Source organism: Halyomorpha halys, unplaced genomic scaffold, assembly GCF_000696795.3.
Source record: "Halyomorpha halys isolate HHAL.00 unplaced genomic scaffold, Hhal_1.1 Scaffold577.1, whole genome shotgun sequence".
Classification (NCBI taxonomy): Eukaryota; Metazoa; Arthropoda; class Insecta; order Hemiptera; family Pentatomidae; genus Halyomorpha; species Halyomorpha halys.
Genome location: NW_027113760.1, coordinates 24,119 through 36,848, shown reverse-complemented (window position 1 = coordinate 36,848; position 12,730 = coordinate 24,119). Strand labels below are relative to the sequence as shown.

The following is a 12,730-nucleotide window of genomic DNA, read 5'->3' as shown; positions in this document are numbered from 1 at the left end:
CCATAGTTCTAGTAGAAATCTGTTATCTAGCAAAGATGTATGCTATTATTCTATTACTTTCAAAATAAAATTAAAAAAAAAAAAATGTATTTTATCCAGATAGACAATGAAGACTTCAAAGAATTAGTTACTCAGATAAGAATGGAAAAAAAGTATTCCCTCTTCGCCCAAATCATTTTTTACAATGGTCGAATGAAGAATTTGGTTAGCGATTTCAACTCTCAAACGTGGTTGTTTGATCAATCTTAAATTTTATTGGACCTACAATTTCCAATATTGTCGGCAGTTATCTCAGTTGTAGGTAACTTTGGTAATCTAGTTAAAAAAAATGATGACTACCAATTGACCTAATATCATAAACATTTAAAGATATTTAATCATATAGAAATGTAATTTTTAGACAAATGAGGTAATAAGGAGATACTCACTATCGTTTGAAAACAATCATTGGATTGTTAAGAATTAAAATAAAAGAATTAAAATTACTCCCGTATGTAGGTTGGGGTTCATTTATAACTTTATAACAAATTAATTAGGTTTTGCACAAAGATAATTGGATATTGATAGGTTTGTTTCAAACTATATTGGGGGCCGTCCGTGGATTAGACAGTTAGGCCTAGGTTTATCGTTCTGAGATCTGCGGGCGGCGCCGGTTCGAATCCGGCCTAGGGGCGTTTACTTTTTCATTAAGTGGTGGTCCCACAAAATGAAGAACTTGACCCTCCCTCCCCCCCATGGTTTGAATAGGTCGGTTACCTGTTGATAACCAGGCAAACATCACCCTCGCTGTGGATTGAATTTAAAAAAAAAAACTATATTGTAACCACATATGAAATTTTCACACATGGATGTGGTTAATAGTTTTCAATAATGATAGTTGATGTTACGTTTGTTAGCTTTGTACTCAGTAATAGTAGTATTTAGTTTCAAAATTTCTGTAGAATGCCGTTCTTATGGTGAGTGAAAATTTTGTTATTAGTTTTTATTTTTCTACAGCTTGGATAAAACAATCTTTAAAATTTAGTTGAACCCCTGTGAACAGTTTTTTTTTTTAATGTAATAATCATGTGGAATAGCTCAAGTATTAATAATGTACCATATGTGCGAAATTAGGAACTAATAGAATTTTTTTTTTTCAAAACCCCATGGGGTTGAGGTCAAGATGGATAAAAAAAATCAGGTTGAGGGGAAGCTCTTTTACTGCATTGGGAATGCATCTGAAGAGGGGGCTGAGGATATTCGATATTAGTCAAATGGTGTCGGGGCACACCAGGTTTGTTGTGTCAGTAATGGTTCAGTAACTCTCCTCAGCCTATTCTGAGGCTGTTTGTGTGGGTCTGCAATCTTTGTGACCGTCCTGTCGGTGTCAGTGTACTGAATAGTGGGTTTGTGCTGTTCTGAGGGCTATCAAAGAATGTAATGTGCCTCCTAGTGATAAATTCTGTCACCGTCGGTAGGTCCAGTGTCGTATGTGGTCAGTCTTTGCTCTTTGTAATGAAGTCTGTCGTACTCTGCGTCTGATCATGCTGCTTTGAAGCTGTTGGAGCTTCTTGGCTGTTGTTGGTCAGCAAGAGTGGTCCATAGAGCAGGGCTGGCCTTAGCACACTTTTATAAATCATCAATTTGAGGCGGAGGGAGAGATTAGGAGAAGTTAACAGGTGATTAAGCCTGTAAGACTTAGTCCTAACCAGTTTGATTTTCTTGGTGCAGTGGCGAGCTAGCGTCAGATCAAGAGTGACCTATGTCGTCAGGGTACGCCGTTATAGTAGCATTGTTTTACTTCGTTCCAACAGTTTCAGCTGTAAATATTGAGAACAGTACTGGGGATAGCACACTTTGTGGCCTGCTCCTCAGCTGTAAGACGTTTGTGGCCTTCCTGAAGTATACAAGAGCTTCTCTTTCTGGTGCTCGTTTTGAGTAGTTTCCAAAATTATGTGTGGTCGCCGTGCGTTGCCCGTAGTTTCTTCTCATGCCACATTGCGCACTACCATTGTTCCATTAAGTTTCTGATCTGGGTTATAAGGGGGCGTTTACCACTGATTTCGCCTCATGATCCCTAGTTCTGTACCGTTTATTCATCCACTTATTACGCAGAGCGATAAACTGATCTGGTGGTGGACGTAGGGTTGGTGGGAGTGGTCTGAACTTTGTTATGGCGGCATCGGCGGCCTCTCTGATGGTGGCTGTAAAGTACTCCTGGTAGGCGTCAACTTCGTTCTTCGTGCAGAGGGACGGGACAGTAGAAAGCTCCTGGTAGGCCCGTGCTTTGTACACCTCCCAGTCGGCTTCCTCATATTTGTATTTCGATAGTGGTGGAGCTGGTACCTCACCGTCTACTAGGTAAATCACAGGTCTATGGTTGGATGTGATGAAGTCCAGCTCAACGCAGTCGACGAATTGGTGAGGTCGCCTTGTGAGCGGTAGATCGACGGTTGATTTGTGAGCTGTATTAGCTCTAGGTCGGAAGGTGTGAGTGTTAGGGTATGGGGCGTTTTAATAACAGCTTTCCCTGCCTTTGTGCTGGTGGTATTGTTCCAAACGTTGTCCGCGCGTTTAGGTCACCCACTATCAAATGGTTCGTACGTTTGGCACACTCGTTGATGGGCTGGAAAAATTCCTCTGGAGAAGACCTAGGTCGTCTGTATAGCCCTGTGATGATCGCAGGTTATCATAGGGCTATACAGACGATGTGGTCTCTTCTAAACGGTCACGATGTTTTAATTCTATTCGTTACTTGGTTGGGTGACTAATGGAATAAAAACATTGTAATCGTTTAGAAGGGACAGCAACACGGTCAGTCAGATTGGTAATTGAACCAAAGATGGCCGTTCAGATTGATCATATATAGGTAATACTGATGGATTAGAAAATTTTGGAATTAGATAATTCAAAACTTAAAGTGGAGAGGAGGTTGCATGGGCTTCGTGCATATCGTGCGTTTCACTTTTTTCTTGTGGGCAAACGCCTAAATAATTGTCAAACAAGCCTTCTGTTTATTTCGGATTGCAAGAACCATTATGCAAGATCCAGCAGACTGTTCGACATCTTGTTTACAATTCAAGTCAGTCTTGCTATTGAATAATAAATTGAATGAATGAATGGATCTTATGACCGACTGTGTAAAGGTTTCTATAGAGTTTAATGTTCTGATGTTCCCCAACTAGGTTATTATACAGGTATCAGATCGCTACATGGTTCTGCTACTTTATATTTTAAAAGGATTACAAATCAGCCAGATCGGTTTCGAGCCGTAATAGTTAGGCGGTACTCCAGATTACTGAGATGGTTATATTAGATAGGGCTGAAACTCGCAACTGGCTATTAACCCTGGTATTTTCTATGAAATAAGATATTTCCATTGAAGGATTAACATTAGAAATATTATTTTTTTTTAAATTGTACCAATGACATTTCTGTACCAAAGTGACCTGAAAGCGGATATAGTTTGACAAATTGAGTGAAAAATGGGACCAACGTAAAGAACAAAATTGTTTGAGAGTTCATTTCCCGCCTGAATCCGCCATACTTTCAGGCATGTTTGATAGTTTCATTATTAAGATGGCAGAGAGCTGATTCTTAAGGGAGATTGAATTCTCAAATAATTTAGTTCCTTATTTTGGTCGAGTTTCTGCGTAAGTAGTAAAAATCGTAAATAATTGTTTGCGATTTACGCTTTCAGAAGGCGTCGGAACGAAAAAATAACGAGTATATAAGTTTTGGAATCAGATTTTCTATTAGAATCCTCCACAGAAAACATCTTATTAGAAATTCCTAAATTAATTGCACTGGAAAAAAAATTGGAACAGATTACATCGGGAAAAGAAAATCATGCATCATAAACCAAAATTTATAATTGAACTCGGATGCCTCATCGGTAAAACAATAATTATTTTTAATTTCTATTGATTTATTGGTTTATAAATTATATTATATCAACAGTAGTGTTATTTTTTTAAATCTTGTAATTGTCCTAAATTTCTAGTATTCTTTTTCTCCTATGTTACTGACCTGTTTATAATGAAAAATTGGTAGGAAGTAGCAGACATATCTATGTCCTACGTTCGGTGAAGTCCAAGTGGTTCTCAATCGACATTACGGTAGTTACACCTGAGAGATACTTATCGACTATTTTAAGCAAAATTTATTGATATTTTTGAAAAATTTAATAATAATAAAAATATACTGTTTTTAAATCAGATTAAAATGATCCGCTACTGAATTTAACATGGAGTTAAGAAAGGTTTTCTTAACTAATTAGTGTTCTTTTAGTATCACGGAGGTTACACTCAAGAAAATTTTCATTCTGATTTAGTGTTTTACATATTTTAAAAAATTATATATGTAACAAATTTAAAATGTAGGTTTTTTACTGATTATAAAATTATGTTTTGTTAGTTTCAGCAGTCAGAAGCAGTGAACACTGGGATTACACATTCAATGGAGATGGTATGAAAATTAAATTTCATTAACAGTTGAGAAAATTTATCAAATATTATGTATATATTTTACAATGCTTAAATTTACGAATGGTTAAAATGTATCCAAAAATTAAATTCTAAAATCTCACAAAAGCTCAGAAATTGTTAATATTTGAGACAACTGAAATTCCATAAATCGAAATAGAATGCCAAAGTCGATATACCAAAATTTAAAAAATCGAATAAATCCGTTCGTCCTCAATTTTTCCTTTCCTACTGTTAGGTCGATTTTTATTTCGATTTGGTGATTCTAGGGAAAAGAGATCACCCACCGAATATTTACCTATATCCCGAAACCTAAAAATAAAAAAGAAAACAAATTCAAACATTTTTAATAACTAATATTGACACGGACATATATAACCCTATCGATGTTTATAAATTGTTATAGAAATAATTAATCATCGTGTAGTAATTTAGGATTCGATTTCATCATCTATACTATCATTTATGATTCATTCAAAACTTTTCGAATCTAACTAAATAATGAACAATCTTACCAAGAATAAATACTTCAGATTTCTAAAACATACACTTCCAGATCTAATAATAATTAAATGATGAACTGATTAGTTTTAATTGTAATTGTTCCTTAAATTTACATGGGTAATTTTTAATTTTTTAAGGATACATAGTTTAAAAATATGAGATTAATTTTGAAAACGAAGGGTTTGTTTATTTTTTAAATTTAAATAGCTTATAGTAAAAATGTCGTTCTACAGATTGGGAAGAAGTTTGTCAAAAGGGGGACAAGCAGTCACCAATCAACATTATGAGGAAATGGACTACTTTCAAGCACGATGCGACGCCTTTGGAACTGATCAACTACGATCAAGAAGTACCTGTCACTGTCACCGTGGACCAATCTCATTTCACAGGTATGAATTTTTATGTTGTAGAAAACGAATACTCTTGTTGTATATACTAGGTACAGATTAAAAGGTAATGGGCAAGCTTTTGCTTAAAATGCTTTAATAAAGAACCCAGACAATGCACAAACTCCAAAACAGAATTAACAAATTAAAATGTATAAAAGAGAACGCCTTTGGCCACTAACGGACCAAAGAACTATAATTTAGTAAGACATTCTTGTTGAGTTTATATTTCTTTCTTTCTATTATTTTCTTTTTCAGGTTTCAATTTCCACTATGCGAGTGCTATTCTCAATATCTAGGGTTTTGAAAAATCCAAAAAATACGAAGATAACGGGACTATTATGGCGTCATCCTTTATCGAAAAAGTGTTTTTTTAAAATTGAAGGTTCAATTTAGATACAAAACGGTTCATTTTTTTGGGGGGGGGGTCACTAACTATTTTTGGGTCACCAATAGTGGAACCAGTGATGCGGCGAGAGGGATGCGCTGGGATCTTTTGAGCTCTGCTCTACCCCTCACACGTGGGAGATAGAGTGGGCTCAGGGATCCTCAGGTTGATTGTGTAAATATTGTATTTATTATTTTATCATTATGTTATTTTATTTATTTATTTTTCATACAGATAGTTTGATTATGTTTATCTTATTTATTCTTTTGTTTGTATATATTTTCAGAGTTTTTTTTAATTTTTTTAATTTTAGTATGTATCAGATCAGTCATTACTATTACCTATTGCCCACAACTGTGTAGCAGATTGTAATATCTATCATTAAATAAATCTATCAATAGTGGATTCAATAATTTTAAAGAAATTTCAAATCAATGGTAATTTGTAATAAAACTAAATCAGAATATATTTCAGCAAAAAAGAGAGCATATTAAAACCGTGAGGCATAAGATATTTATGAAAAGTTTTGGAACTCAGTACTGAGAATAATCTTATGGAAAACCATCAAACTCAAATCCTGTTTTGGTTCTAAATATTTGTTCGAATTTTTGACTTCCGACATGAATATTGTAAAATAAAAAAACAGATTTCACCTCACTAATGGCAAGTTTGATAATGGGTTAAAATATAGATTTATCTTAAATAAGCTCCCACCACAAGAAAGTGAGAGTCCCCTGTATCCAGTATGAAAATGTTCCTCAACCTTAATGTACAACAGTTAAGCAATGCGGGTCTTAGTATCCAAATAGTTAAAGACAATGTATAAAATATGAGAGCTATTCAGTCTGATAAGTTTTGAATATATCTTAGGTATATTTTATATTAATTCATAATTGTACTTCTGGGGTGAAAAAATACATTAGTTTTTTCCTCATTTAATTACTGAAAGTGCATTCTGTAGAAAAAAAAACAGTATTTCTTTTAAAGTAATGTTTTAAATTCATTATGGGTTTATTTTTTTTTTTACTCACAGAAATTAATTGACACTTGCCATAATAATAAAAATTGAGCAAAGTGCATGACTGCTTGAGCTACAGTAACATACAGCCATGGTGTAAGACAGTACCATCTTGCCTCCCGGGATTGGCTCAGTCTCACTTTACAAAAAAAAATTTTTAATTCAAATAAATGATATTGGAAATTTCAGTTACAACTCGACGAATTCAGACATATATTCTGTCTTATATTTAAATTATTCAAATAGCAATTTATCGACCGGCCCGAGATGTATAATGCAAATTTACGGAAATGTTTCGATATTCTAGCAACTTACTAGGAGGACACAGTAAGAGGGGTCACCTATTTTAATCAAATATTTCTGTGGTTATTCTACATCCAAAAAATATTGGACTCGTAACCCGTTGTTCGTTCCAATGGATTCTAGGAGCCAAGAAAAAAAATATATAAAAGTTTTAAAAACGACGTTTATTTTTTCAAAATGGTCAACTTTTAAATTATTCACCTTAAAAAGCTATATACGAGTTTTTTAACTTAAAATAAGAAAAAGGTTAAAATTTTAATAACCTTAAACTACTGAAAAGTCCAAAAAACAAATGTCCCTTTAAGTAATGTTAAGTAATTGTACACCAATGCAAGTCCAACATTTTTAAAATTATAGAACAGGTTCATATATTTATTTTTCCGCAGAATAGAAGTTTCTAAAGAAAAAATATTTTTTCCCAAAAATTTTGGATACTATTTGATCATAATTCTTTCCAAAAATTACAAAAATCTTTCAGAGATATTTCATGTCACCGATCAATTTTGATGTTTTATGGCATCGAATGACTCGGACTCTGCTAGTTCAATTTGATTTGGCTTATGGAAATCAATGTATTTATAATTTGCTATTAGCTTTAATAAGGCTTAAAAACATAAAAAATGCCTGAAAAATTTACAAGTACATGCATTATTTTAATCACAAGAAATTGGGAAACCCATCATTCAAGTGGTGCTAAAACATTTCAATTTAATCAAATTACGTATACGTTATGAAGGTTTCAATTTGCTCCAGGAGAATGCAAACGTATCCTCTTTTTCCAACTAATGACAAATTTTTTTTTGTTATAAATTTCTATAAGGAGCTTTTTAGGGTGCTGCTTGAGTATGGAGTTAGAATTTTAATTGAAAAAAAATTAGTCTGTTTTATTTTTTTTGCTATTTTGATGTTCATTTTATCTCCTTTCTATATATTTTTTTAAACCTATATTTTGTTTTTGTTAATCAATTAAAAATCCATAACTACTCATTTTATAAGTTTAAATGAGATGATATACATTTGTAACGAAAATAAGATAATTCTAAGCCTCACCGTTCCAATAATCCACTAGCGTAAGCCAACCAAGATACAACCTTCATTGGACCCCTCACCTAACCTTATAATGGCAAAAGGCAATCCAAGGTATCATTAACACCCAGATATACATATAGCATACCTCCTATATGTACGTACCAAATACCCACTAAAATCTTTACAGGAGAGTATGAAAAAAAAAAAATTGTAAGAAAGATGCAATCTTCAAACTTTTGACTATCACTATTTTTTAATTACTGAGTGTATTTACTTGGAATGCTTTTAAATAGCTAGAATTGCTTGTGACTGCCTAGTTTGGAAAGTAAAAGCTGTTATTCCTTGCCCACAATTTAATAAAAGTTTCCTTAAATGTTGAAAATCTTAAAACTCCAGTTTTGACTTACACTACATTAACACTCAACAGTTCATATATAAATATTATACTAGGTTAATTATGATTTTTGCCAAATTTCTAAGAGTTCTTACATCGTATGTTTGGTGTTTAATTTAATCTATGAAATATTGATGCTTTTAATAGAACAGACTCCTAACATGTTGATCACTATCTCAAAAGTGGCATAGCCTATGAATCTGAAATGTGTAACACAAGTTATTGAATTCAAATTAAAAAAAAACAACATAAAAATATATGAATTAAGACGAACTGGCAGAAATGAAGTACAAGTATAAGCTGCGGATAACAGCTAGAAGAATCTATTGAAGAACTGAACGATTGGAATCCTCAACGAAGGGTTGGAATAGTTCCATTATTTATAAGAGACCTCTACAAGGATTTCCATGATCATTAAAAAAACAAAAAAAAAATGCTGAGACAGATCTATTCCACGCTATCCTATTCAAATTGACCTCCGGACCTACGAACAATTCGAAAATAGTCCATGAGATTGGAGAATTTCCAAATTATGTAATTTATTTAAAGTTGAAGGGGCCCGGATGCACTGCATGTCGTAGTGTTACAAACTGGATCCGGTCCAAATTTGTTTAATGACAACATCGTTCTGACTGGTTTCCGCTAATCGCTAATTTGGAGGGTAAAGGTCAGTTCACGTTTTACGTTCCGTTTTATCTTCCATAGCGTTTAGGTCTCCTTCACATAAAATATCTTTTGTCTAAATCTTATATTTCTAAACTCGCATCAGTTCTAAAGTGATGTTTGAGTATTCTGTTTCCGTATCGTTTTTATATATTTATTTACACCTTTTAAGTTCGGTAAATGGCATGGAAGGGGAACGGAACGTAATATATGAATCGATATACGGTAATGGATAAACTGTATTTATTGTTCTCAATTTTTCAATACAGTGGCATCCTATGACTGTGAATGAGTAATACAGAGAAACTTTTATCAGACGGACATTTTCTTCGATTTAAAACCTATTATTTTTACACTATTTTCAAATTCTAATATCTGGACATTTAAGCAGATTTATACATTTTTTTTTTTTTGGAAATAGCCTCTCCAAAGTGAACATAAGATCGAGAATAAACACGTCACCTCTTCCAATTGTAGACAGAGGCAGCTAGTACGGCTTGTTAAAAGTAATTTCCCTGAATTTGATTTTGCAGATCTTCAGAGAAGGTAGTTCGCTATTTTAATTCAGCTATCATACGATTTTACCTAAATATCTACATCACATTTGTCAATGAAGTTTGGTTCAACTGTTTAAAAAAATACATATATAACAATTTATTGAAATGCCACAAAAAAAAATTGGTTTTAACTTAAAATAAAAAAAAAATGAATAAAAGTAAGTGAAAAGGATAAAGAAAGCATTGGAGCCCTCGCTTCTGGCGAACGTAGGAAAAACTTGACAAAATAATAATAATAATATAACAGCATGCAGATGTCGAAAATATTAGTTTATATTTTTTTTATAAAAAAAAAGCGATCTTGAAATAGAAAATTTAGTTTATGAGTATATGAGCTTTTGTCGGAAAAAGATGAATCTTTGGTATGATAAAAGGTGGTGGAAGTCGCCTCAAAATCAATCAATTTAAAAGCATTCTTTGGCTGGATGATAAACTTCAACACTGGATATGAAATTAGATACAATAATTTCATACAGGAGTAGAAACAACAAAAACAATGGAGCTGAAATACGAAACTTACAATGAAGAAAAACTGTCCAGAAGAAAGTTTTCTTTGTGTACTATATGCAGGAAATATTATTTATTGTTCAAGAAAATTTGGTAGCAGGGTAGGTAAGTGCACCAGTTGTTGACAGACAAATCAACTTTTCTTTTTAAATATTATGAATTTGGTGCTAACTACCATCAGTTTTAAGCTAAACTTCAGCTTACAATTAGCGCTAATTTTTTAAGGGTTGTTGGCACCAAACTCTCAAAATTTAAAAACAAACATTGACCTGTCAATAACTGGTGCACTTCATACATAGGTGCAAGTTTGATATATTTTGTGCTTATGTACACATGAATGATTAAAACAGAAAATAGTCATATCCAATACATAATAAAATGTCAATTTTTTAAAAACTGGTTTCATGTTTTATTTACTGTAAAGGTTCAATAGGTGTAGATAAATGTCTGTAAAACAACATGTAGGTTCACTCTTGTTGCTTGTTGGTTAGTCTGTCAACCAGTTAAATTACTTCAACCAGTAAACATAAATAGACCAAATTACTTTGTAAACTAATACTACTTTCTGCTAATAAAACTTTTTTAAAGAACGGTGAAACAATTTAATGGTGGTAAAATCACAGTGTCAAATTACTCAGGCTAATTATTGGGTACAATAGGACCCTTGAGATGTGAAACTTGGGTGATATATGTGAGGCTGTTCACATTTGTATGAGGGTAGGTATTACTTATACGACTACTATTATATAATCTCACAGGAGTACTTTTACCTTCTTCTAGTTGGGATTTTCATGCTAAATTAAACTTAAAGTTTATTTAAAAAACAAACTTAATGTTGAAATTTTATTTATATTTTTTCCAGTTTAAGTAAGTAGCATTCTATAAGAAAAAAAAAATATATCCATGCATTTCTTTAGTTCACTAGTTCATTGGGTTCATATTATTAAATAGTAATTTTTTTATTTAATATATTTTTTTCATGCCCATTTTGAAAAAATAAACTGTAGGCGATGATTTTTGGATTCAGAGAACTTCAGAAGACAAAATTTTACAAAAATATCCTATACATATAATATCAAATGTTATTTCATAAATCAATTCTTAGTGTGCGTACTGGGTAGATTTGTTTTGTTTTGACCATGTAGTTGAGCAAATTCACTCTGCTTTCTTCTTTTTTAAAATATAAAGTATGATTAATAATTAAAGCATAGTGAAAAAAAGTAAGAAATTTTGTTATGTATGTTACGTCTTTAATTTGCAAAAATTATTCAAGAATATCACTTGTTTTGAGCTGATTTAAGTCTTTTTTCTATGTCTTCATTATTGTTGATTAATAGGTTCCATTTATTTTATAAGCTTAATAGGTAATTAATGTCCCTCTATCCATATCAATAAGTCATTGTTCCTGAATTAATTTGTTGTTGCTATTAATTGTTAGTCATTTATTATGATTTGGGAAAATAACCATTTCGAGAGATATTTTCAAATGGGACCAGGGAATCCAATTGTAAATATTTAATATATTTTATAGCTGGAGCATATGAACCCACTGAAATTTAATAATAGCGTGGGAAATGTAATAAATAATTATACCATTCATAAAAAATAACCCTCAAGGTTTAAACACTAAGGTCAGAGTAAATCTTCTTCCGTCCAAGATCTCTCTGAAACCAAATTTTGAATTTTCTGCCCTGTGCTATTTGATAAATGATTAAGGTTTTTTTCTGCACATTCTTTAAAGATGTTACCAACACTGAAAGAACCCTTGATTTTCTTTTCTGCATGTTTCTCAACCTCAATTTCTGTTATATTTTAATAACCTTCTAATCTATCATAGCTGTTTTAATGTGGAGTGTACGTACATTTTCATCGGTTCACAATACTAATCTATGATTTTTTAAAAAATTGTTTTAGTAATGATCGTACCAGATCCAAATAGCAGAATTGCCATCTCAGGAGGAGGTCTGCGAGGCACTTATGTGCTGCAACAAGCCCATTTTCATTTTGGGTCGGAACACCTCATTGACTCTCAGAGGTACAGAACTCAAAGAAGATATAGATATTTGAATTATTCTTTATCCAAAAATAATAAGCAGTAACTCAGTAATTTACATTGATCTGGTATAATATCATAATATAAGTATACCATCATAAAGTGGTTAAGATTTTATCTGAATTATATTGTGCATGTAAGAGAATTTTTAAGGCAAAAACCAAATGATACTGCAAATTAAGATGAAATAAAAGGCTTTGGAAGTCTATGATTGTGAAGGGTATTGGATGATTCATTTTCTATAAAATTCTAAAAAAAAAATTCTAGTAAATAGAGTAGGTAGAAAAACAAAGTATAATAACACACTGATAAAAAACAAAGAACAGATAGGTTATCACAATAAGTTGTTCTTTATGGTTTACCTCCAAAAAATAGAATGGCAAATTGAATTAAAACACAAAATTTATGTGAAAAATTATATTAATAGAAAGATTTAGGTAAGAAAAATTTAAATATATTATATAA

General features: G+C 32.2%; 1 protein-coding gene across 1 annotated transcript in view; it reads left to right on the top strand.

Moving 5' to 3' along the window:
- Window positions 1–12,730, top strand: part of LOC106684408 (carbonic anhydrase 1) — a 46,446-nt gene that overhangs the window by 28,145 nt on the left and 5,571 nt on the right. Inside the window, exons 3-5 of the mRNA XM_067051086.1 lie at window positions 4,396–4,446; window positions 5,201–5,356; window positions 12,127–12,247. Coding sequence (XP_066907187.1) covers window positions 5,251–5,356; window positions 12,127–12,247 — 227 coding nt within the window. The 5' untranslated portion in view covers window positions 4,396–4,446; window positions 5,201–5,250. The remainder of the gene's footprint in view (window positions 1–4,395; window positions 4,447–5,200; window positions 5,357–12,126; window positions 12,248–12,730) is intronic.